General features: G+C 38.7%; 1 protein-coding gene across 3 annotated transcripts in view; it reads right to left on the reverse strand.

The window, feature by feature from the left end:
• Positions 1-2,146: 2,146 nt before the first annotated feature.
• Positions 2,147-27,581, reverse strand: part of LOC149010589 (hyperosmolality-gated Ca2+ permeable channel 1.7-like) — a 53,928-nt gene continuing 28,493 nt past the window's right edge. The window contains exons 7-13 of one of the 3 annotated variants that reach the window (XM_089160512.1): positions 27,482-27,562; positions 26,988-27,328; positions 15,420-15,665; positions 14,610-14,934; positions 3,100-3,333; positions 2,563-2,764; positions 2,147-2,478 (exon numbers count right to left, since the gene is read on the reverse strand). In XM_089160512.1, coding sequence (XP_089016638.1) covers positions 2,474-2,478; positions 2,563-2,764; positions 3,100-3,333; positions 14,610-14,934; positions 15,420-15,665; positions 26,988-27,328; positions 27,482-27,562 — 1,434 coding nt within the window. In that variant the 3' untranslated portion in view covers positions 2,147-2,473. Of the gene's footprint in view, positions 2,765-3,099; positions 3,334-14,609; positions 14,935-15,419; positions 15,666-26,987; positions 27,329-27,481; positions 27,563-27,581 lie in introns of all 3 variants that reach the window. The other 2 variants (XM_089160510.1, XM_089160511.1) reach the window with 2 other exon arrangements.

Consider the following 27,581-nt stretch of genomic DNA (forward strand, 5'->3'; position numbering starts at 1 on the left):
ATGAATATAAATCCCTCAATCTAATCAGTGGTGTCAAAATAGGGAGAGGGGCACCGGAGATATCACTCACTTATTTTTTGCAGATGACACGTTTTTGTTCTCGCAGCGCAGACATCGAAGAAGTGATGGCTTTGAAGGTTGTCCTAGAACTTTTCTCGATTTAACAGACAAGAGATCAACCTTGAGAAAAGTGGAGTTCATTTCAGCCGGAATGTGCCCGGAGAGGACAGAAATGTGATACTTTCTATCTTGCGGGTACCAGAACTACGAGGAGAGACAACATATTTGGGAACAAAATTATTGGCTGGGAAAGGAAAAACAAAAATTCTGCAATCTGTGCTCGAGCGAATGACCAAGAAGATGGCGTGTTGGAAGGCAACAAATCTCTCATTCGCAGGAAGAGGAGTCTTGATGCAAGCTTCATTGCAATCTATGGCGTTATACCAAATGCAATGTTTGAAATTCCCAAAGACTATATGCACCAAAATAGATGCGATTTGTCAAAGGTTTTGGAATGGCCAGCCAAACAAGAAAAAACAGTTGAACTTAATTGCTTGGGGTAGACTCTGCAAGCCAAAAGCAATGGGAGGTATGGGTTTTAAGAGGATGGAAGATTACAACTGTGCGTTGCTTCTGAAACAAGGATGGAGGATACTAACCGAACCCGATGCTTTATGGGTCCGTATCCTAAAAGCAAAATATTTCAGAAATCAATCTTTTTTTGACCCTAAAGTTGGTGCAAAGAAAGGATCATGGATTTGGAATAGTCTCACGACTATAATTCCGCAATTAAGAACAATGGTGATACGAAAAATCGGAGCTGGAACACAAACATCTTTCTGGTTTGATCCCTGGTTACCAACACAAATGCCAGATCCAACACCAACAAATGATCTCTCAATAGGGTCACGTCAAGCAACAGTTGATGAGGTCCTCAACAATATCCAAAGCATCAACAGGGAGATATTCCTAACTCATCCTAATTTTATTTCCATCATTTCAACACCAATTAATCTGTCGGACCATGACGACTCATGGTCCTCCCTGCTTTCTCCAAATGGAGAATTCACAGTTAAAAAAGCTTTTTCTAAGATAATCAAGAGGCGTTTCTCTTCGTTAGGGAACCCCTCTTCTGGGTGGTGGAAATTCTATTGGGGATTACCTATACACCCAAAATTCAAGGTGTTTTTCTCAAGCGACATCGCATGACGGGTCTACCAATCGGATCAAAACTAGCCCAATGGTCTAACTGTTCATCTGAATGCGCTCTGCTCAGAAGAAGCAAGCGAAACAAGTTGGCATGTTTTTATATCATGTGAATGGGCTAAAAGAATACATGCTGCTGGACCACTAGGCTTACGAACTGAAAATTGGAGAGACTTGTCAATTCTAAGTTGGTGTCAAAACCTTGAAACCCATTTAGATATATCCAAATCCAAATGGTTTCTTTCAGTCTTTATTATCTCTTGTTATTTCATTTGGCAGGAAAGAAACCTTAAAGTTTTTCAACAAAAAAATCCTAACCCTCTGAAGGTGTTAAAAAGCCTGAATCACTGGATTGCAAATCTTAAACTACAGAAAAATGAAATTACAACTCATATTTCTCCAATCCCAAATACAGGAAACCTTACCTATGAGCACTTAAATTGGTGTAACATCATCCCAAAAACTAATAATATTGTATTAATATGTGCAGGAGTACTTAACCAGCACCTAGGGATGGCAGGATGGAGCATTGGGATGCAAAGGAATGGACATATAGAGTCCATCAATTTTGGAACCGTGCAGATACCGGACAAGCTAGAAGCAGCTCTTTTTGGAATACAATATGGGATGGATCAGGCAGCAACACAAGGGATTGGGATACAGGAAATTTGGTGCAATATAGAAGAGTTGCCAAATCTGTTACCAAAACCAAATTTTGGAACATGGTCTTTACAACATATAGATATATTAATCAAGGTTGCTAAGACAACCAAATATGTAATATTTAACAAATTCCCATCCCAAATGCTCCAAGGTTTGTTTGAAAAGTTAGCACTATCTGATTCCGAACTAATAGGAACAGGTAATGCAACTAAAAATTATGGGTGTAAGTGTTTTTAATTTAATGAAATTTTCTTCTTATCAAAAAAAAAAAAAGTACAACTTGGATTGATCCAATCTGGGTCATTCGGAAGCAGGATTAACTAATTCAAAACTGACATGCCCATCAAATGCTGTTTTTAGCTCACTGGGATTAGCTGAGAGCATCATGATTCATGGGATTAACCTATATAATCTCTCTGAATCTGCTGAAAGCACCAGTTTCCCTTTCCCCACTGATATACTGACTTTTGTATTTACAATGTCATAATAATATACAATCTTGACTACCCAGGGCCTATCCATCCTTAAGAGTTTGTAATGATGGATGGAAATTTTGATTCCTCCAATCTAAAAGTTGACATGGTCCCCCTTCTTCCCAACATCATTAACCTGTGAAAATGAAATGAGAGTACATAAGCATCAGGCCACTGAAGTCTTTCTCTCAAGTACCAGCTTCAGAACCTACGTCAGAACCATGTTTACTGTCACCAGGTGTGCTTCTACGAGATTTTCTTTTGGTTGGCACCAATGGGTCGTTCTCTTCTTCATCAATGGCTGCAGGTTTATCAAACTCACCACCTTTGAACACTGGGTGTACATATGCATCCTCCAGGTAGCTTCTGGGATTAAAATGTGGTTCAGTTGCTCTCTCCAATGTGTCTTTCACCATTGCATCCTGTGAAAATAAGGAAACAATCATCATTATATAAAGAAAGCACAACCTTGTAGGATATATCAGTATCCTTATCCAGTGAAAAAAGAAAACAGAAAGGATGAAAAATATATCTGTCATTCTTCTCTATCCCATTGTGCACCACACAAAGCTTGAGGCTTCTCAAATGGTATCTTTAGGTGCTGAAACACCAAGTTCAATGAATAGAGAGAGATGACTCGTGTATAATCTTCTTTACTTCTATGATATACAACACAATTTGATCATACTATCAGTTCCTGTGCACCTTTATTCCCACCGAATAGACCTAATTAAAGAGAGAAAGGTTAACAACGGACCTCTAAAGGGAATTTCTTAAATGCTGATTCAAAACGACCTTTGCAGAATAGATGGAACCAAATGGTCAATACAGGAAGGACAATGAGCAATTGTGTTGAATACTTGGCACCTTTCGTGCTCATCAATCCCATCACCAGAAGTTGTGATATTACCATTCCAACGATTAAACGCCGATGGACATCTGGCCAGAATGCCGCTGCACTCTCATATTTTTGGTCATACACATTGATAATCTTCAACCAAGAAATAGAAAGCTGTGAGTAAAGTTTCACACATAAATCTGTGAAGACTTGGAAGGAAAAATATTTATTGCACAAGCTTATTGGCAAAGTTTACAAACAGTACAAGACTAGTAAGTTAGTAAAAATTCTCTTGGTACCCATGCACTCAGTGGCGGAGCCACGTTGGGACCGGAGGGGGCCATGGCCCCCCCCCGGATTTTTTGAAATTGTTAATATCCTTGTTTTTCTCCTTATTTCTTTATCTTTAAATGTGAAATACCACTATTTGGCCCCCTCCAAAAATAAAAAATAAAAATTTAAGATAAATATGATGGGTACAAATGTCTTTCATAATCTTTATCTAATGGTTATCATTAAATTCCTAATTTTAAGGAATAAAAAGTTAAATTCTAATTAAAAACTAACTCACGATCCATGAATTTCTCCTTATATATTCTCTCTTATTTTCATTTCTATTTATTTTCTCATGAATCTCCTCTTTTATTCCTATTTTTTCTCTTTTTTTTTTCTCACACGTTCTCACAAAATATTAAAGTAATTAGCAAACTTTAGAATTTTCCAAAATCTTCTCCACATCAGGAATTCACTCTCTTTCTCAAACTATTCATTTTTCTCTCTCACACTCACGAATTTTCTATTAATTTACCTAATTTTTAATGCAGACTCCACATTAAAATATAATAATATATTATGAGATGGGACCTTACAGTGGGTCCCACATTGGCCCACATACATTCGGCCCCCCCCAATGTTCAATCCTGGCTCCGCCCCTGCATGCACTTAACATGACCGCATGATCATTTTGATATTATATAGATATTGGCACTTGATATTGTATGCATACCTAATAGAAACAGTACCTTTTGATTCCTCTTTTGCATTATTTATTAATGTATAACAGTTCTTTCCGTCAAAATTATAATTCACTTACAAATCAATATCGAAACTTACTGATCTGGCCAGGTTGGGTAGGGTACTGACATTAATAAATTATGGCAAGGTTGCTAATAAACTATCGTGAAGTTACGAAAGAGAGGTCTGGTGATTTTACGCTTCATATTTAGAAGATTATGGTTCAATTTTGAGGTGTCTTACATGGTCAATAAATATCATTAAAGTTTGTTAGAAGCAAGGCAAATCCATGTTTGGATTGGTCTGGATTGTGTCAATACTGATGATAGCAAGGCCGTGAGGCAGCAATATCTGTAGGGTCAACAATGGTAGTTGATAAATCTGCTGAACTGGTATTCAGTTGGTTTATGCCTTATACTTGGGAGGTTAGCGCCTGTCATTCAGGTTTCAGATCCACTGGATGCATGTACCATATGGATAATAAGAATGATTCTGAAATTGCATAGATAATGTAAGGTTTATGTTGAAGCCTAAGTTAACCCCAGGTCAGAGTGGGGCAGTTAGGTGTCTTCAGAAGAAGAGACACACATAATCTATCAAGAACAGAAAAGAGCTATCTTTCTTCTGGGTGTCTTAATTACAAAGCAAGAAATATAATCTGCACTTCTCAATTAGATACTAAAAATTTTAACCAGGGCCCTAATTATGAGATGCTTTGGCTGACTGAACGTGACATCAAAATTAGATGGAACCATCCCAGTAGTAGGAGGATGGCAATTGACTTGTTGGGAGATATCCAACCAGCTTGTCATTTTTGAGTTATTCAATTCCCCCTAATTCAATTATCCATGGATATATTCAGTATTATTTTGAAGAAAATTAAATTTAATAATGCAATTTTTTATTACATTTTTAGGTCCACAATGCATCATTTGTTTGTCCTAACTGGTTTTAAGAGGTCCCTAAATGTTATTTGGTTCAGATACAAGAATTAAAATTTTGTAATTTTTTTTTTAAATACAAAATTCAGGTACTCTAATTTGTTTTTGGGAAAAGACTGGACATGCTGCCAGGGTTTCTAGCAGTGTCATTCTCTCTCCATCCCCTTTGGAAAAGACCCCCTTTCCCTCCTGTGTCCAGCCCTACAATTGATGCAAGCCGCTAGCTTACACAAAATCTAGGACACGGGACATCCATAGGCAACCTACACCAGATTTTGACTGCTCCCTAGAATCTATTTCTAATCCGTCCACCTACCCCTCCCTTCTTTTACACTCATGGTTTTCTGACCACAAAATGTGATGGTGGATTTGAATGCTAAGCATCATCCAAATGGATCTTCCACTATTCGGAACAAAAGATCCCGGAAGGTATCCAAAGAATGAGGATATGGATAATGTATAGGACCCCAGCGACACCTTTCCCATTTTGTGTGAAATTGTTGCTAGAGTTATGAACCGGCATCCTCTATGCAGATTGTTGACAAAGATGTCTATCTTGTAGCAATGCATGACAGTCTGGAAATTGTGTGCCCCTTAATATCAATATGCTGATTTCATCTGGCATTCCTACATGCATGACAATTAGTTTTTGTTACTATACAGTGAATTCTAGTAACATCTAGTTTTACTTTAGCTGATGAGGATATACTCCTGCTTATCCATAAGATTTGAACTCTTCTATCTAAAGTCATATGAATTAAGCACAGCCTCATTTATTCACCCAGAAAAAGAAAAACACAGCCCCATTTTCTTGTTGATGTGAAAAGAAATAAATCTATGCCTGACAGTTATTGGAAATACAAGGAACAATTTCATTAATACTCAAAAATGAACAGTGACCAAAGCTAATTGTATTTCTGATGAGGACATCAGTGATCAATTCCAAGTTTACCGGCGATGCCTACGTAGAGATCATCCCACGACAGCATCTATGTGGGTAGATGATGAGTTCGGAGGTTACCGGATTGCTAGGATCTTATGGTTCGATGAGAAACATTGCTGATAGGTAGTTTGTCATGTTGTTTTCCTTAGTCTTAGTGGGTTGGATAGTAATTTGCTATTGAAATATTTTAATTTCATGTTTGAGTCTGTATGGGCTGGGCCTAGAGTCTATTTTGGCCCAATTTTGAATTATTTTGGATTTGGATTATTTTGGGAATTAAACATGTAGGGTTGAGAGGGATCAATTTTTTAATTTAAACCCTGTATGGAATTCGTTTTTGGCAATGAATGAAAGAATTAGAAAAGAAGAACTCACGCTGCTCTCTCTCTGGCAGAACCAGCTCTTCCCTCTCTCCAGGTAACCTCTCTTTCCTCCTTTCAACCTTTTTTCCCACTAGAAAAATTCCCCTTGCTCTCCTCTACAAAGACCTACTCTTTTTTTCTCGAAAAGACCTAGTTTCTTTCCCGGAAATCTTTTTCTTCTTCCCCAAACCCCACGGTTGTTCTGTTTTCTGGCAGAAAAATCTTTGTTCTTTTTTTCTTCCCTCTTTCCCTTATTTCCTTTTAATTTCCTACCCTACGACAGTCTCTGTTTTTCTTTAGTTAGTCTCCCTTCCCTTCTCTTTGTTTCTTTTCTTTCTCTCCCTCTCTTCAGCAGTCTTGCTGTGGTTCTCCATTCTAACCCTACTCTCCTTCCTAGGATTCGCCATTACTTCAAAATATTTTTCTCCTTTCCTAGGATTCACCACTACTTCAAAATATTTTTTTCTTTCTCTTATTTCTATTCCTAAATGCTTTCTAACCCCTGTCTTACAACTAGGATCAGTAGGTAACGTTATCTCCCCCTAAATATTTCTCATTTATTCTAAACTTTGTAAGACTCCCTTTACATTGTTAATTGCTGAATTCCTTGTTAGAACTCTGATATTGATTAGGACAGCTCTATTTTCTTTAAGTTTCTTAATCCCCTTGCATTCAATTTAGTGTTATGGTGCCAGGATCCCCATTACCTTGTTTCCCTATTGATTATTGTTTAGTTGTGCTTATCAATTAGGATTTATTGTGTTTCTTTCTCTACTTTAGCTGTCTTACATGCATGATTAACATAATTCAAGTGCTGCAATTCCTTTCTTTACTATCTGTCAAGAATAGGTGTTTAATTCTAAGAGTCTAGTAGCCCACTTTGTAGGTCCCCTAGTTTCTAGGGTTTCTCCTACATCAATTTCCCTCCGTCCTCCCCCTTGGACCCGAAGTTTGGAAAAAGAGGGAATCTAGAGTTTGGAATAGTATTGCATCTTCCCTTCCTACTCTGAATAATTTCTTAACTAGAAAAATTGGTAGTGGCACAAGCCGCACAACTACCCACTTTTGGTTTGACCCGTCAATCCCTTCAATTCCTAATCGACCAATTCCTTATTCGTTGTTCAAAGATAATTCTATTAATTTGGTTTCTGATGCTTGGGTTAATGGTTCCTAGGACATTGATCTTTTAGATAGACTGCTTCCTTCTCACTTTGTCACTGAGATTCTTAACTCCTGGATCATTCTCAATGAAGATTCATGGCTCTGTACATATTCTTGATCAGGCAAATTTTCCACTAGGATGGCTGCTCTTCATTTTTCTACTTGTTCTAATATTCCTGGAGTTAAGTGCCTTAAGTGGTGGAGATATTTAAGAAATTTTCTAGTCATCCTCACTTTAAAACTTTCTTGTGGAGAATCTTACATGATGGCTTGCCTGCGAGGGGTAAGATTGGTCAGTGGGATAGAATGGATAAATCTTATGCTTTATGCTCTTCTTATCAGGAAACTTCATGGCATCTTTTCTTTGGATGTGACAGAGCTAAACAAATTCTTGCTGCTAGGCCTTTGGGCCTCCTTTCAGAGTTGTTGGCTGCAAATTCGACTCTGGATTTGTTTGTGGATTGGTGTGTTTAGTTTAAGTGGGATAAGCAATTGCTAAGTTGGATTTTTTTATATTATCATTGTGTCATTTTTTTATATTTGGAAAGCCAGGAAAGCTTTTCTTTTTTATGAATGAGCCTTTGACTACAGGTGTGGTGTTCAATGATATCTATTTTTGGATCAGGGAGATGAAAATTATACCACCTATGTCTGATTATTTGGGAGGAATCTTCACAAATAGAGTCCCAAGGTTACTCTCGTTAGTCTTTTGTCTCTGATTGGCAGTTGATTCACTATACTACAATGATGGTTACAGGTGTCTGAGACTCTTCCATAAGTGGTTGGAGATGGGGTTTCTTTTTGATACACAATGGGTGTTGTGTGGATAAGCAGGTTGGCATTTTGGTATTAGAGACTGATAAGACCTCAATAATTCTCCATTGATTTGTTACCAGTAGGTATGAACTCAACACACAACTTCAGTAGAATGATCTTCAGATAGTAGTCGAATTCATTAAAGCATTCTCGAATGGATACAGCTAATGAAATAGACAAGTTATACTACTGAAAATAGTTAAAACTATGAAATAAAATTAAAGATAACTCAGATGAACTAGAACAGCCATAGTCTAGCTAATCTTCCCCAGAGGTTTCCCTCTCCCCAAGCTCTTGCTTGTATCTTCTCTCCCCCTTCTCTCTCCCCCTCTCCCTCCTTCTATAAACATTCCCCTCTAACAAACTCTGCGAATAACCAATTCTTGCACATTCGGCCAATCTTCCTTTGCCACCTGGACATTCTTTCTGCTCCTCTGAATTTCAGCAGGTTAGTGGTTGTTGTCCACTTGGAAGCTGCCATCTGTCCCCTCATCATTTGGATCCCCTGCAGTAGCTGTAGGTAGTGCTGCTGTGTGTGTCTTCTTGTTCTTTCGTTTGTACACCCTGGTAATTACGGGTCTATCAACACTCCCTCCTTTCAGTTTCACCTTGTCCTCAAGGTGGAAATCTGGAAACTGGTTATGCGCAGTTCAAGGAAGTCCTCCCAAGTATTTTTACAACTAGGCAACTGCTTCCAATTGATCAATACTTCAAGTGCTCCACGGGGTGAGTAACGAATGTCTAGTAATTCTTCAGGGATGAGTTGAAGCTCTCCATTTTTGGCTAAGCATGCTGGTAATGGTTGAGTGGTGATGTTAAGCCCCACTACTTTCTTCAGCTGCGAGACATGAAAGACCGGATGGACCTTGGAGTCAAGTGGGAGTGTCAACTTGTAAGCAACAGGGCCTATTTGAGCTTCAATAGGATAAGGGCCATAGTAACGATGGTTGAGCTTTTCATTCGGGCGTTTGGCGAGGGTCTTGAAGCGGTATGGCTGGAGCTTCAGAAATACCTCCTCTCCTACTTGATAAGTGACATCCCTTCGGTGTGAATTAGTAGAGGAACGCAGGTGGTCTTGAGCCACACGCAAATTGGTCTTCAGCTCATCAAGAATGCTATCCCATGTACGAAGGAGAACATCGACCTCGTCTACCTTAGAGCAATTCCCTTCCCATTTCAGCAAAGGTGGGGGTGCACGGCCATATACAATTTTGAACGGGGTTGTTTTGGTGGCGGCATGATAAGTTGTATTGTACCAATAATCCGCCCAAGAAAGCCAAGTAGTCCAATCTTTTGGTTGCCAAGCACAAAAACAGCAAAGGTAGATTTCCAGCCCCCGGTTGACGACTTCCGTTTGGCCATCAGTTTGTGGATGATAGGCGTTGCTGAACTTAAGATTAGTACCTGCTAATTTGAAGAGCTCCTTCCAAAAGTTACTCATGAAGACCCGATCTCTATCCGATACAATGGACTTGGGAAAACCGTGAAGTCTCACTACCTCCCTGCTGAAAATCATAGCTACATCCCTGGCTGTATAAGGATGAGTTAAGGCAATGAAGTGTCCATATTTGGATAGTCTATCTACCACCACAAGTATAGTATCCCTGCCTCGGGTTTTGGGCAACCCTCCAATGAAATCAAGGCTGATGTCTTCCCACACTTGGTCGGGGATTGGGAGAGGCTGAAGTAACCCTGCTGGTTTCATAGCAAGATGCTTGCTCCGTTGACAGACATTGCAGCTGGCTACAAAGTCTTTCACAATCCTCTTCATACCGGTCCAATATACGACAGCCGCCAATCGCTTGTAAGTGCGAAAATACCCGGAATGTCCTCCGAAAGGAGTAGAATGGAATTCAGCCAGCAGCTTAGGGATTAAACTGGAGGTTTCTGGAATGACTAGGCGTCCCTTATAAAATAATGTCCCTTTTTTCAGTTTGTAGTCTGGAAATTCTGTTGAGCCACTGATGAGAGATTGTATTACCTTTCTATATCGCTCAGACTGCTGGATTTCGTCCTCTAGACTCTCATCTTCCTCCCAAATGGCTGCTGATAAGCTTGAGAGACGGGGTGTGCCTTCCATTTGGCGGGATAATGCATCAGCTGCCTTGTTTTCACATCCCGGTCGATAAATGATCTCGAAATCATAACCCAACAACTTCATAATCCACTTTTGCTGATCCTCAGCCACTAACCGTTGGTCCATCAAGTATCTCAAACTCCTTTGGTCCGTACGGACCTTGAAATGTCTTCCCAATAGATAATGACGCAATTTCTGAATGGCTAATACCACAGCCATCAACTCCTTTTCATAAACTGATTTGGCACGGGCCCGCTGGGATAAGGCTTTACTCCAAAAGGCTATTGGATGCCCTTCTTGCATGAGGACAGCTCCTAATCCCACGCCGGATGCATCAGTTTCTACTATAAACTCCTTTGAAAAATCAGGCATTACAAGCACCGGTACCTTGGTCATTGCTGCCTTTAATGCTTCAAAGGCGTCCGCTGCTCTATCATCCCAGTGAAATGCATCTTTCTTCAACAGATTTGTGAGTGGTGTGGCAATCTTCCCATAGTCTCGAACAAAACAGCGGTAATACCCCGTTAATCCAAGAAATACTCTAAGTGCATGGATGTTCTTCGGTATAGGCCATTCTATCATGCAACCTATTTTTTGTGGGTCTGCTGCTACACCATCAGCTGAAATTACATGTCTCAAGTAGTCCAAGGTAGTAACGGCAAATGAACACTTCTTTTTGTTCACCACCAAGCAATGTTGTTTCAAGAGATTTAAGACCAACCGAAGGTGAGCTAAATGGTCTTCCATGGATCTGCTATACACCAATATGTCATCAAAAAACACTAACACAAACTTTCTTAAGTGTTCGCGAAATACCTCATTCATTAATGCTTGGAAAGTGGCGGGGGCGTTTGAGAGTCCAAAGGGCATGACGAGAAACTCGTAATGGCCGTCATGTGTCCGGAAAGCTGTTTTCTCCTCATCACCTTCAACAATTCTGATTTGGTGATAACCTGACTTGAGATCAAACTTGCTAAAAACTTGTGCTCCTCCAAGCTCGTCAAGTAGTTCATCTATGGCTGGGATAGGAAACTTATCAGGCACGGTCAATTTGTTAAGTGCTCGATAGTCAACACAAAACCTCCAACCACCGTCTTTCTTCCGTACCAATAATACCGGACTGGAAAAGGGGCTAATACTGGTACGTATTATTCCCGCAGCTAGCATCTCACTGACTAATCATTCCACTTCATTTTTCTGTGCATGGGGGTAATGATAGGGTCTGAGACTTGGGGGGTTGCTGCCTTCGATCAGCCGGATCGAGTGGTCATAGGGTCGCCGAGGTGGAAGTGTTTTAGGTTCGGCGAACAGAGACTCAAACTCCTCCATTAATATCTGCACCTGTTTGCTGTAATTAACAGATTCTTGCACATCTGCTGCCATTAGTTTTAACCAAAAACCTTCTCCTTTCTGAGCCATCTTCCAAAGCTGTGGTAAAGTCGTCTCCAACCTGAGTAATGCCGGATCTCCCTTCAGCTTGACCTGCTTATCACCCCACTTGAATTGCATCGTCTGAAGTTTCCAATTGCTTTGGACATCACCCAAGGACGAAAGCCATTCCACTCCCAGTATGACATCCACACTGCCCAATTCAAAAGGTAACAATTCCTGTATAAAAGTTATACGGTTGATAACGATGGCCACTCGGTGGATACTCCTTGGCCTCGTACACTCTTACCGTCGCCCAACGTGACATGAAAATGTGTTTCACCTTCAATCACTAACCCAATCTGCTCTGCAATTTTTCGTGAGATAAAGTTATGTGTAGCCCCACAATCTACCAAGAGTACAACTGAGACCTCATTAATTTTCCTTTAAGTTTCAATGTGCGAGGAGAGTCGATTCCTGCTAAGGAGCTGTGCGAAAGTTCGATCTGTGTAATAGGTAGGTTTGGCTTGTCGTGGTCATTCACCTCTCTTACGAGATCTGGCTCTGGATCATCACACGGTTCCCCTTCGTGCAGCAACATCACTCGTAATTGCTTCATAGGACATTGATGTCCACGAGAATATGGGCCATCACACTGGAAACACAACCCTTTATCCATCTTGACTTTTATCTCTTCTGGAGTCAGCCACCGTGGTTTAGCGCTTCCGCCGGAGGAACTTGCAGAGTCGCTTTTCGAAGAAGACGACACTACAGCGTTAGGTCGTGTAGTTGTGGTTGGGCCAGTTGCGGTTTGAGGGTTTGAACCAGCAGGAGTGGGTCGTGGGCTATTTGTGTTATTTCGGGTCAAGGCTACAGCTCGTTGGGCTAGGACTTGCCCCAAGTTATTAGTGGGCTGAGATAGAAGGGTGGGCTTAGGCCCACTCGAAGCCTGGTTTTTGGCTTCAATGGACTGGGCCAGGTCCATGATTTGAGTTAACCCTTTGGGCTGAAACAGTTGAAGTTCTGCCCTAATCTCTCCTTTTAACCCCGATAGGAATGCTCCCTGCAACCAGTCGTCCTCCTTAGCTCCGGCGGCGGCGACGAGAGTTTCATACTGTCCGCGATATTCGCTCACTGTGCGAGTTTGTCTGAGTTCCATAATTGCTTCCAGGGGAGTCTTCGACTGAGTCGAACCGAATCATCTACGCATTTCATCTTTGAGTTCCGTCCATGAACGGAGAGGGCTCTGCAGTTCTCAAAACAGCACCCAACCTAACGCAGGACCTTCGAAACCAATTAGCACAGCCTGCAACTTCTCTGCTTCCGTCAAGCCTTGTAACACAAAGTACCTATCGGCTCTGGCTGTCCATCCATTATTGTCATCGCCGTTGAAGATCGGAAGTTCCAGATACCTAGGGAAGAAATCTCGTCAACCAACAGAAGTCGGTACTCGTCGTTCTTGCAACAGTGTACTCGATGCCTCTTCTCCTCTAGTTACGGCGGCTTCCGGCGACGTCTCCCCAATCTCCAGGGATTTACCCTTCAACAGGTATGCTCTTAACTCACTTACGAATGCTGTCTGACTCTGCTCAACCCTATCGAGTTTTGTTTCAATCAGCGCAAGTTGATTCTGCAAATCCTTCACACTAGTCTCCACAATCTCAACTCTTGACTCCATACGGCTCTTTACCATTCCCTGGGATAGTCGTGCTCTGATACCAGATTGATAAGACCTCAATAATTCTCCATTGATTTGTTACCAGTAGGTATGAACTCAACACACAACTTCAGTAGAATGATCTTTAGATAGTAGTCGAATTCATTAAAGCATTCTCGAATGGATACAGCTAATGAAAATAGACAAGTTATACTACTGAAAATAGTTAAAACTATGAAATAAAATTAAAGATAACTCAGATGAACTAGAACAGCCATAGTCTAGCTAATCTTCCCCAGAGGTTTCCCTCTCCCCAAGCTCTTGCTTGTATCTTCTCTCCCCCTTCTCTCTCCCCCTTCTCTCTCCCCCTCTCCCTCCTATAAACATTCCCCTCTAACAAACTCTGCGAATAACCAATTCTTGCACATTAGGCCAATCTTCCTCTGCCACCTGGACATTCTTTCTGCTCCTCTGAATTTCAGCAGGTTAGTGGTTGCTGTCCACTTGGAAGCTGCCATCTGTCCCCTCATCATTTGGATCCCCTGCAGCAGCTGTAGGTAGTGCTGCTGTGTGTGTCTTCTTGTTCTTTCGTTTGTACACCCTGGAAATTACGGGTCTATCAAAGACCAAGTTGAAGGCAGTGCTGGATGGGATTGTACATAGGATGCGGATTGCTAAAAAGAGGAATTGTCTTGAAGGAAGTTTGGGCTGGCAGTAGGAACTTGACTGACATTTTTACCTAATCCTAAAGGCAGGGAGTTTGGGCTGGCAGTAGGGCTTCGACTAATTACAGCGACGATTTTGCTTACTATTGTACAGGAACTCTCTCATGTAGCTTTTTGTAAAACCCCCTTGAACTCATAAGTTTGCTTTGGAACACTTTATTCTCTTGGATTGACAACAAGAGACTTGAATTCTTGTTGTAAGCCAAGAATTTTTTTGTAATTTGCCCCTTTGGTCTTTTAATATATATTTACTTATTCTCATTGAAAAAAGAAAAAAAAGAAAAGAAGAGCTAATTGTATGAGATACTCCCTCAGAAATTGTAGAAGTTATAATTGACAACAATTATTTCCATCAGATTACATACCTGATGACGAAAAACAACGAACGATAGAGCAAAGAAGACGACAATAAAAGGTAGAAGGATAGGTGTCACAGCCGAATAGACAAAACCCAGCAAGAAGTACAACTGTATTCGAGGTTCTGATGAAGCAAAAGTTATGCTTCCAGCATCCATTGCCTCCTCCCTGTCCTGTTCTGTCTTAACCAAGAATGCATTCTTCAGATGGAACATAATCAGTGGAACCAATCTAAGTATCTCTGCAGCAACACCAGCCCAACCATCAACCATTATATAAGTAATAAAGAACGTTGCTTTCATTGGGACCGTCACTCCCAATGTTTTTGGGATCCTGTGAAAAAAGAATATAAAATGTCATAAGGACTTCCTTGATGCCTGAAATTATAGAACTCCAATAAAGTTCTATTAACAGAAGAAGCATAAAAAAAAGTTTTCTATCAACACAGGCTTCCAAGCACGTGGAGTACAACAGTAGTCCTTATCTTTTTGTTTTTTACATTTTTTGAGGTGCAGATGCCAAATGATAATCAAGGCAAAAATATTTAGTGTAACGAGCCAAACTCAAAGACCAATGTAAATTTGCAAGAAGAAAAATTAGCAGTCTTTAAAATTAAAATAAAAAAAAGAATAAAAATAAAGAGAAGTTTTTAAAAAAAAAATCATCTAAAATTTTTCATAGACAAATAAATAATGGTTAAGCTAAACCTATTTTTTTCAAAATGCAAACAAGCAAAATACATCTAAAAACTTTCATAGACAAATAGATAATGTTTAAGCTAGCCCTATTTTCCTCAAAGATGCAAACCAGCAACATACTCGGTTGCAGACTGATTCATAAAGCTGTTGAGTTGTTCGAATGCTGCACCAGTGACTATGCTCCCCAGAAACACATTGACAAGTATGAATAGGTGATACTTTCCAGCCGATCTCCACTCTAGAGATGATAGTGATGTGAAACCTTCTATCTTGGACATAGTCATCAGTATTGTAGGAAGAAGAATAAGGAATATCTTCAAAGCAATTCCAGGAAGAACACCTTGAATTAAAGACTTGACGAATTTCCTGCAATAGTAGTTTCTAGTCACTTTAAAAAGGCAAATGTTAATCTGAAAATATTTGCATTCTCTCCAGTCAATGATTTTCCCATTGAGAAGACTGAACATCAGAAATTAGCTTCTCTTTTTCCTAGGTAAGAATGCAAGAGCCAGTACACAGAAATATAAAGATGGCTTTGTATATGTTTATGTTGAATTTATTTCAATGGAAAATGTTTCACTATCACTTCTCCAAACAATTGTTTAAATAAACAAGTTCTAAGTTTCTAACTCATACATTTGCCAATGGATCTTAGAGCTTGTACCTATACAACTAATTTAGGACTTATGCAGCTTCTAAGACCAGCTTTTGCAAGTTAGAGACCAACAACTCGTGCATTTACGGAAGCTGTTTTTGACTTTTTATGCATTTCTCTTAACTTGAAACTGACAAAGCTCTAGAATTTTTCCATCGCTTGTTTCAATAACATTCATTGTAGGTGATTTTATTAATAAAAAAAAGGTCCAATTGCATGAGGCTCCGACAACTGCAGGGTATGTGGTAAATATGTGCAGCCTTACCCTCCCTGCTTCACAGAGAGATTGTTTCCATGTTTCCTTTTAAAAAGATTGATGTGGGACAAAAAGGGCACTCTTCAACTCTCCTAAGTAATTCAATCAAACAATGCTCCAAAAACTATTTCTTCAAAGCTTAAACAGAGAAAAACCTAAAGAAATATAGCCTTTCCATCTTTTATCAAAACCATACGAATAGCAAATTCTTAAAGATATTTTTATTGGCCATACTCTTCGACCAATACATCTTTTCTAGGATACATAAATCATTGAAAAAAACAGCCACAAGTGTGACGATTCCATTACACCAGTGCTAAGTCATAGAACTAGGTTTAGAATGAATTGATTTTTACTTTTAAGTCTGTTATTTGAGTCCCATTGGAGTGTTAGTCCTAGTCGAAAGTGAATTTGAATCCTAGTTTCTATTTCAAGTCCTAGTATGAGTTCTATTCAGCCATTGTGGGTAAAAATATAGTTGTGATGGCTCAATTGAATAGCACACAGATTATTATTAAGCCTTCCTGAATCCTGAGATACTTACCCCTATCACCTTCCCATGAAATTCTTAAAATAGTTGTCTCTTGAAGGCTCATAGTTGCTGCCAGCAGGGCATTCTCTGCAACAGTTCAAAGACATAATCAACTATCCAAGCTGCTGTTAAGGCAGTTATCCAACAAGACTAAGATGAAATATCCTCAACACCAACTATTCTTCTTCCAACCGTCTAAACCATCAAACCTTTGCATTCTCCTACCTCCAGACATCATCCACATGCCTATACAGACTTATGCGATCTCATAGAAGAAATTCTACTAGAGACAAGAGAGAGAAAATAGAGGATGAAGAAGAGAGAAACCGTGTGTGATATCTCCTTCCCCTATAATACTTTATTTATAATGTAAGTTACAGCCCTATATTATTTAGGAAAGTAAATATTGACAAGGAGTTGAGGACTACAACCAAAAATAAACATAAGAAATAAATTACGATCTTCACACTCCAGCTCTGACTTACGCTAAGTAACTTTCTACCCAAGTTACTTCGACACCCCCCTGGAGCGGATACATTACCAAGACCAAGTTTAACACATCCAGACTTGAAAGAGGGTCCATATACGGCTTTAGTAAATAGTTCTGCCAATTGATCTTGTTATTGAACCAAAGGAGTAACACTGGTGCCTTTTAACACCTCATCTCGAACAAAATGAAGATCCACCTCAATGTGCTTCGTACGCTCCCTAAAGATAGGATTACTTGCTATATAGGTTGCTGCTTGATTGTCACAGAATAGTTTCATAGGCTCTTCCATTTGAAACCCAAGTTCCTGCATAAGTCCCTTAATCCATAGTAGTTCTGACACTATATGGGCCATTGCTCTATATTTAGCTTCTGCACTAGATAGACCCACAATGGTTTGTTTCTTGCTTCACCAAATAATAAGATTTCCCCAAGAAAAGTACAATAGCCTATTGTATCATCTACAAAACCTGCCCAATCAGCATCTGAATACGCATGTGCCTCAACACTAGCATTAGGTTTATAAATCCATCCTTTTTCCTAGGGCACCCTTTAAATAACTCAAGATTTTGCACACGGCTCCCCATTGCTTCTTCTTAGGTGCTTGCATATACCTACTCACCACCCCAACTGCATATGAAATGTGCAATCGTGTGACCATTAAATAAATCAACTTCCCTACAAGTTGTCGATACCTGTGGGGGTCTTCATAATCTTCCTCGATGTCATTATCAAGGTTAAATTTTCCATCCATTGGGGTTTCAGCTGGTTTTCATTCAAGTTTCGGCCAATAAATCAAGGACATATTTCCTTTGGGAGAGGCTTATTCCTTTTTGGCTTCTGACCACCTCAATTCCCAGGAAATAGGTTAGGTGGCCCAAATCGGTAAATCTGAAATTGCTGCTGTAAATATTTTTTGACTTTGTCAATGCCTTCCTCATCATTTCCAGTTACAATGATGTCTCTACATAGACAACCAAAACCACAGTTTTATCACCATCCTTCTTTATCATCACTGAATGATTTGAGTAGCATGTCCAGAAACCAACTTTTGAACCACGGAAACAAACTTACTCTGGGTGACTATTTTAACCCGTAAATGGAGAGATAAAGTTAACATACTGATGTAGGAGAAACCCTAGAAACTAGGGGACCTACAAAGTGGGCTACTAGACTCTTAGAATTAAACATCTATTCTTGACAGATAGTAAAAAAAGGAATTTGCAGCACTTGAATTCTGATTAATCATGCATGTAAGGCAGCTATAGAAATAAACACAATGAGTCCTACTCGTAAGCACAACTAAACAAGAATCAATAGGGAACAAGGGGATGGGGATCTTGGCACCATAACACTAAATTGAATGCAATGGTATTAAGAAACTTAAAGAAAATAGAGCCGTCCTAATCAATATCAGATTTTTAACAAAGAATTCAACAATTAACAATGTAAAGGGAGTCTTAGGAAGTTTTTGTTTTGAACAAAACTACTGCCATAGAATAAATGAGAAATATTTAGGGAGAGATAATGTTACCTGCTGATCCTGGCTGCAAAACAAGGGTTAGAAAGCATTTAGGAACATAAATAAGAGAGAAAAAATATTTTGAAGTAGTGGTGAATCCTAGGAAAGGAGAAAAAATATTTTGAAGTAATGGTGTATCCTAGGAAGGAGAGTATGGTTAGAATGGAGAACCACAGCAAGACTGTTGTACTAGAGGTGATAAAAGAGAGGGAGAGAAAAGAAAAGAAAAAAAGAAGGGAAGGGAGATTAACGAAAGAAAGAACAGAGACTGTCGTAAAGTAGGGAAATAAAAGGAAATAAGGGAAAGAGGGAAGAAAAAAAAGAACAAAGATTTTTCTACAAGAAAACAGAACGACTGTGGGGTTTGGGGAAGAAGAAGAAGATTTCCAGGAAAGAAACTAGGTTTTTTTTCAAGAAAAAATATAGTAGACTTTGTAGAGGAGAGCAAGGGAATTTTTCTAGTGGGAAATAAGGGTGAATGGAAGAAAGAGAGGTTACCTGGAGAAAGAGAGAAGTGCTGGTTCCGCCAGGAGAGAGAGAGAGAGAGAGAGAGAGAGCAGCGTGAGTTCTTCTTTTCTAATTCTTTCATTCATTGCCAAAAATGAATTCCATACAGGGTTTACATAAAAAAATTTGATCCCTCACAACCCAACATGTTTAATTCCCAAAATAACTCTAATTTAAGTTGTAAATATAACCCAAACCCAAAATAATTCAAAATTGGGCCAAAATAGACTCTAGGCCCAGCCCATAAAGACTCAAACATGAAATTAAAATATTTCAATAGTAAACTACTACCCAACCCACTAAGACTAAGGAAAATAATATGACAAACTGCCTATGCGCAGTGTTTCTCATCGAACTATAGGATCCTAGCAATCCGATAACCTTTGAACTCATCATCCATCCACATAGATGCTATCGTGGGATGATCTCTACGTCGGCGTCGCCGGTAAACTCGGAACTGCTCACTGATGTCCTCATCACATACCTAGGTAGAATTCCCCCCTTCCCAACTCCAAGCAACATACCCAGGAGGTTGCTCCATGTACACTTCTTTTGCAAGATCACCATAGAGAAATGCAGTTTTGACATCTAATCTAATTGGTACAAGAGCCAATTGAGATTGGCAGCTAGGAAAAGAAGAATCCATATGGAATTTAATCTTGCCAGTGGAGAGAATGTGTCAAAATAATCTAGTCCATATGTTTGGGTACATTTTTTTGGCCACAAAACGTGCTCTTAAGGGCTCAACTATTCCATCAGCATAGTATTTAACCACACACCCATCGACACCCCACAATTTCTTTTCCGGAAGGTGAGTCCACTAATGTCCAAGTGTTACGAGAATCAAGGAACAAATTTAGATCGAAACCTGGATTTCGACCCAAGAAAAGGCCAAAAATTTTTAAGTTTCGACCGAACAATTTTTATTTTTTTTATTTTTTAATTAGACCCTAGGTTTTGGGCCTTATAGGATTTCTTGCCTCCTACCTAGTTAAAGTATAATAAACACAATGGAACTAGTATTTTGCTATAAAAAAAAACCCACTAAAAATTTATCATTCAAGTATACTAACAAATGACTAGTTCTGACAAGTACAAATTGTATTGCATGCAGGCATATAATCATCAGCATTCATGGTTTGATAGAATTGTTATTTATACAACAAGTTAACAAAATAAAATGACCAACTAGATCAAGTGATGGTGTCTCACATATATTAAGTTGAAGCCCATAAATATATATAGTATTTTGAAAAAATACAAAATTTAAAAAATAATTATTAAAATTAGAAATTGAAAAGAAAAAAAAACAATAAAAAAATAAGTTAACAAAATATAATCATAGATCATAGTCATAAGTTAACATATATTAATTTCAAGGTAATACAAGATCATTTAAGGCATGAACAAAACAAAAACAAAAAAAAGAAGTTTGGAAATGTTGGGTATGGTTCATGCTTCACATTCTATTACTGCCGGAGTTTCCTTTGTAGCTATTGTGGCTTAGGAGGTGTTTAGAGGAAAAAGATGAGCAAAAGAGTTGCTTGTAGGCAAAGGAATCAAGGAAATTAGGTGAAAATGGGATAGGAATCAACAAAAACTGAGAAAAAACAAGTTGGAATGTTGAAATGGTCGAAATTTCGGTCAAAACTTCCTAAATTCCAGTCAAAACCTATAAATTTTCAAAATAATTGGAATTTCGTTTCAATTTTCAAAAAATGCAGGCATTTTGGTCGAAATTGTCGAAATTTCTTCTACGACGAGAATGCATAGCATTCATCTCAGTGTCTATTACAGCCTTCCAAGCAGAATCATGTAGGGCTTTGGTCATAGAAGTAGGTACGGGGTGATCATTGAGAGATTTATCAAAAATTTGATAGGCCAAAGCTAAATTCGAAGTAGTCACAAAGTTGGTTATTGGGTACGCGACATTGGATGCATTTTCCTGAGTGCAAAATATTTTAGGTTTTTGTAGAGCTCTTTTAAGTTTCGTAAAAGCAATAGGTAGGTCCTCAAAATTTTCAGCAACAGGGAATTGCTTTTGGTCTAGAATCATGCAGGAGATCTTCCTACCTGGGATCATTTGCCATTTCCTTCCTTCTTTGATAAGTCCATAAGGGAGCCGGAGGTGTTTCTACAGGTGGATCATCAAGTATAGGTATTATAGGAAGAGGTGGATCAAATTTTTCAAAATCAGTTTGAGAAGCATAATATGGTGTATTTCCAAAAAAAGCTCACATTTGCATAAACATATTGGCGATGGGTAATGGGGTCAAAACACTTATAACCTTTTGGGTTTTAGAGTAATCGAGAAATATGCATTTAATGACTTAAGGACTCAATTCAAAAGGATAAAAAACATCAGTAAAACAAATACACCCAAAAATCCTTGGAGAGAGATTATACAACAGACAACTCGGATAAACAACTTGAAAGGGAATCATATTTTGAAGAACCGATGAGGGCATACAATTAATAGGTACATGCAATTAAAACAACATCACACCAAAACCTTTTGGGAATGTTCATGTGCAGCAAAAGTGACCGTGTGACCTCTAGGAGGTGTCTATTTTTCCTTTCTACAACTTCATTTTGTTGTGGAGTATAAAAGAAACTTATTTGATGGACGGTCCCTTTTGATGCATAGAACACCGAAATCTTATTTTTTGAATACTCTACGGCATTGTCTGACCAAAACACTTTAATTGTCTTGCCAAATTGTGTTTGAATCTTAGTAAAAAATTGTTGAAAATTTGTCATAAACTCAGATCAAGATTTTAATACGTATAACCATGTCATTCGAGATGATCATCGACAAAATTCACAAAATACTCATAATTAAATCGGTTTGAAACCTTACAAGGACCCCATATGTCCGAATGCATTAAATCAAAAGTATCTAGACTAACAAAATCAGACAAAAGAAAAGATGTTCTATTGTGTTTCCCTAACTCACAAGCTTCTCATTCAAGAGATGCAACATGCTTGCAAAAGGGAACCACATTTCTAAGTTTTGATAAAGAAAGGTGACCTAAATGCCTATGCCACTGTAATGCACTCGGTTCTGTGATAGATTTAGCATTGATGGAAGTTAAGGCAGATGATTCCAAGTAATAAAGGTCATCCCGTTCATGTCCTAAACCAATAATTCTCTTTGTCCTGTTGTCTTGAAACTCACAGAAAGCTCGATTAAAAATAATAGTGCAGTTGAAAATCACGGGAAAGTTTACTAACAGATAAGAGATTGACAGGAAAATTAAGTATAAAAAGTACATATTCGAAGGTAAAATTGGGCTAAAGAGATTCATCTCCAATTCCAGTGGCAGGTATAGTAGTTATATTGGCCAAGATAATGGGTGAAGAAATTTTTCTTAAGTTTGAAAGTGGTGTAGAATTTCCTGTCATATGAGAGGAGGCTCCAAAAATGATTTACCCATAATTAAGAATAGAAGAAAGAAATAAAAGGTTACATGAACATGCAAATGTCGCAGTCAAAGTGGTTGAAGAGAGGTTTCTAGTTGTTGAAGGCGTTGAAGGATCTAAGATAACTCATCTTAAGTGGTTGAACTACCCAGATTAGAGTTTGAAGGTGCTTCAACAGTGTTTGCAGCTTCAGATCGATACTAATTATTGAGATTATCGGCCCAATCTGGTCTGCCATGCTTTGCCCAATATGTTTCTTTCAATATGATTTTGTTTACCACAATGAGTACATATTCTTGAAGCTTTTTAAAAATAAGCTAAACTTCTTTCTCTACCTCGTCCCCATATCGAGGCTCTTCTACCTCAAGATGGAAGCCCTCGCTCGAGGCTGGCCACCATGGCTAAGTTTTCTTTAGGAGGGGCAACAATATTTCCTACAGGAGTGATGCGTTGTAATCGAAAGAAGCTTTCAGATAGAGATGGTACCTTTTCGCTTGACATTATTTGGTTGCGAACAGGCTGAGAATCAGAGTTAAGACCAGCTAAAAATTTTGCCAATTGTATGTCGGCCCTTTGTTCTCATAGTTTTTCAGCATTTGTAGTAAAGGGCTGATAAACGACCAATTCTTCCAAAATCCCTTTGTATGCACTATAGCAGTCAACCAGGGATTGATCCCCTATTGTAATATTAAACCACTTTTCCATTATGATTGCTATGAAAGTACCTAACCAATACTGGAGTGATGCTATACTCACTGCTTCTTACCTTATGAATAGGATGCCTAGTAGGATACTTGGTTTTAAATGTCCTAATGAGATTCTTCAGTGAGCCTCTTCTTTTCTTATTCCCCCAAAGGTTTTTGGATGCGTGTGTTATGCCAGAATCACAGCCCACCCCAGAGTAAGCTGGCTCCCCGCAGCCTACGCTGCATGCCTGCATTTTTTTTTTTTTTGGGTATTCTGCTACTCAGAAAGGGTACAAATGTTATTATCTTCCTTCCAGGAAAACCATTGTATCCATGAATGTAATTTTTAATGAGTTTTGCCCTTACTGTACACCTCTCCAGGGGGAGAGTCCTAGAGGAGAGGTGTTCTTTCCAACTCTAGGTCTTCCTATCACACACAAACATGACTTAATAGTCCCAAAAGAGTTTCCTAACCAGGGGGAGACTTCGGCCAGTATACCTGAGGGCTCTAATCCTCCCCCTTCGTTTTCTGAACCATGTGAAGAACCTAGCCAGGGGGAGACCACTCCTGAGAGATACACTGTTGGGGTCTTTCAAAACCAGATTGACCAGAATAAATAGGTGTAGACTTATCAGAGGAAATATTACAACCGGCTAAAGCAGGTGGAGAAAGGTGATACGTTACCACTTCAGTCTCCTGCTCCAGAATCAGATTCTACTGTTCCCCTTAAGGTATCTTCTTATAATCTTCCTATTGTTGTTAGAAAAGGGGTCAGATCTTGTACTCAATATCCCATTGCTAAATATGATTCTTATAACTCTTTGTCTAACTCCTACCGTGCTTTTATATCCTCTCTATCATCTGTATCTATTCCTAAAAGTTGGCAGGAAGCATAAGCTGATAAGAGATGGAAGGCAGCTATGGTAGAGGAAATGCAGGCAATGAAGAAAAATGACACTTGGGAGCTAGTTACACGTCCTCCAGGAAAAAAACTAGTGGACCGCAAATGGGTATTTGCGGTTAAACAAAATATGGATGGATCAGTCAACAAGTTGAAAGCTAGACTAGTTGCAAAGGAGTTTACTCAGACCTATGGGATTGATTATCAAGAGACCTTTGCCCCTGTTGCAAAACTAAACACTGTCAAAGTTCTGTTGTCTATAGCTGTGAACAAAGACTGGAACTTGCACCAACGAGACGTAAAAAATGCCTTCTTACATGGGGAGTTAGCAGAAGAAGTCTATATGGAAATCCCACATGGTTTCTCCGATGACAATACTGCAAGGAAAGTTTGTCAGTTGAAGAGGTCAATTTATGGGTTAAAACAGTCTCCTAGATGCTGGTTTGGACGCCTCCTGAAGGCAATGACTTCTATGGGGTACAAGCAAAGCAATGTTGATCATACACTATTTGTCAAGAAGTCAGGTACTAACATCACACTTCTCATTGTATATGTAGACGATATTGTCATCACAGGGAATAATGGTGAAGAAATTCAAAAGTTGAAGGACTTTCTTGGCGGAGAGTTTGAAATTAAAGATCTAAAGAAGTTACAGTATTTCTTAGGGATTAAGGTGGCTTGATCAAAGAAAGGTATATTCCTATGCCAAAGAAAGTATGTCCTAGATCCATTATCAAAAGTGGGAATGTTGGGGTGTAAAGCAGTTGATACCCCTATTGAAGCTAGAGCTAAACTTAAAGAAAAAGAGGGAAAACCAGTGGACAAAGGAAGATACCAAAGGCTGGTAGGGAAGCTTATTTACTTGTCCCACACCAGGCCAGACGTCGCTTATGCTGTAGGGATAGTGAGCCAATTCATGCATGATCTATATTTAGTTCATATGAAGGCTTTTACCAGAAGAGTTAGACAGCATAGAAGTTTCTATGTTCATATAGTTTCTATATTCATGTTCTTTCCTTTTTAGGAACTTTCTATTTTTTGTTTTTGTGAGAAGTAATATTAGTTTCCTTTTATGGAGGCCAAGTTAACTTGCTTCTCAAGTTGTAATTGAGCCTAGCAGCATTATAAATATAAAAGGTTGTGATTCTAGTCTGCTCCTGCTAGAATGCAACTCATTGTTGCAGATTCTTCATCTTCTTCTTCTTCTCTTCTGTTTTCGTCTTCATTCTCTTTCAAGTTCAGCTACTGTTTTGGTTTTTTGAGAATTACAGCAGCCTTGGTGCACAAGTTTCTATTTTGGAAAAGTTTCTATTATGGAGATGTTGCCTTGGTGCACAAATTTTTGGAGCTGCAGCCTTGAGTTTCCTTTTTGGATATTTTTCATTTTCCTTTTGTTTTTATTTTAGTTGCTTTTTATTTTGATTACGTTCTATTTTTCTTATTGTTTGGCTGACAAGTAATCTTCCTACGCTAGTTTCCTTTTTAGTAGATTTGGGAGATTCTATGCAACATATAATTTTTTTTTGCTGTAACTCAGTTTAGGTAACTTTCCTGAACTAAGACTTAATTTTACATTATAAATAAAGCACCAAGGGAGAGCCAACATATACATGGAAGCTCTCTTCATTTTTTCTTCTCTTCTTTTCTTCTTCTTCAATCTTCTTCTATTCTTCTTCTTCTTTCTGAATTTCCTTTCAGTCCCTAGGCTGATTACAAGTGTTAAAAGTCCAACATGGTTGATTAAAGCTTGTTTCCTAACAATGCCAATTTGTCAACATCAAGTAGATCCTGTTAAAACATTATGTAGGGGTACATGGTCCTGTGTACCATGGAGTACACTGGGTCATGTACATTTTAGTCTAATTGTCCATGTTTTACTTTTTCTGTCTACCTCTGTACTTAGAACCCAAGTAACCTACTGTAGGTTATAGATTGTCCAATGATCTGAGTTGATTTCATTCCATATTATGTAGTATTCTGGGATTCTTCCCAGCTCTAGAAATAAAGGAACATGGGGGGAGAGCTGCTGCATCTTTCACAACTATCCCTTCTCTCCATTCTCTTATCCATCTCTTCTCTTCTTCTTTTCTGGTCCTCCATTTTGATGTCACAGGTTTGATACAGATCCAATTATGACAGAACGGGGTAATTTTTACATTACTTGCGTACTATATCAGCCAGGTTATATATGCTAATTGGACAATTATTGTTCTATCCCAGTGTTCAAATGAATGTCTGATATTAAGATTTTTTTTTTGTCAATCATTTATATGTAACTAAAGCACCATACACTTTAAATGTGCTAGACAAACTTGAAACCATGATTTGACATCGAACACCTTCTAGAAATGGTTATGATGAGGAAGATATTAAACCTTTATTCTTCTTTATCATGTAAACATGAAGAATCAAACATATGTCAACTTGAGCATTATCATGGAGGTTTCTATTCAGACCTTGTGATGCAAATCTAACTTGTATGAGATGGTCAGAAAGTCGAGTAGTCATCTACCCTCAGGTAGTGTGTCATTCCTTTTTACATACAAGTATTTGGTTCACTGAATAAGATCTTAAAACATATTATCCCTAATAGCTGAAGTGAAGTTATGACGAATAAACATCAAGCAATTAAAAGCATTTGAAATCATGGCTGAACAAGCTTACAAGACCAACTACAAGGAAAACGTATTAGAGATAAAATTCAAGGAGTCAACTTACTTTTCAATTATGCTCTTTAAGAAAGGAGCAGCCCTCTCAATCCCCTCAATGTTGGCTAGGGATTGAACAAATGCAATAGGGATCATAAAGAAGAATGTAAGAAAAAAAAGTGCAACAGCCATAATCAATCTCCGGATACTGAGTTCAACATACGGTATCGCAAGGTTAGTCCAATAAACATCACGTGGTTCAGAAGCCCACTCTGTCAACCATAATGTTGGATTACGTGATTGCTGGGTTTGTGCACAGACAGCAGCCCCCCATCGGGTTCTGAATGAGACAAATGCTGCAGGCATTATAGCCTTCGGATCACTTGTGACACTTTCTCTTTCTATGGCTTCCTGGAAAGTAAATTAATGTTTCAGCTGTGGCTTTTCAGAAGACAAATAAAGCCCCAAGGAAATTCAATTATACCTCTTTGGGTCTTTAATAAACAGAAACACCACTTATTAAAAACCAAGAAAAATTGTGTCAGAAGAAACCTAAAGACTTACTTTTTTTTCCACCTCTTCAATTTTTGTGGTATAGAAGTCAATTGCATCCACTTTATCACCCCAAAGTCCCCAAAAACCTGTCTATATATGGAGACTTGTA

Source organism: Hakea prostrata, chromosome 7, assembly GCF_041222555.1.
Source record: "Hakea prostrata isolate BN-2017 chromosome 7, UWA_Hpros_2, whole genome shotgun sequence".
Lineage (NCBI taxonomy): Eukaryota > Viridiplantae > Streptophyta > Magnoliopsida > Proteales > Proteaceae > Hakea > Hakea prostrata.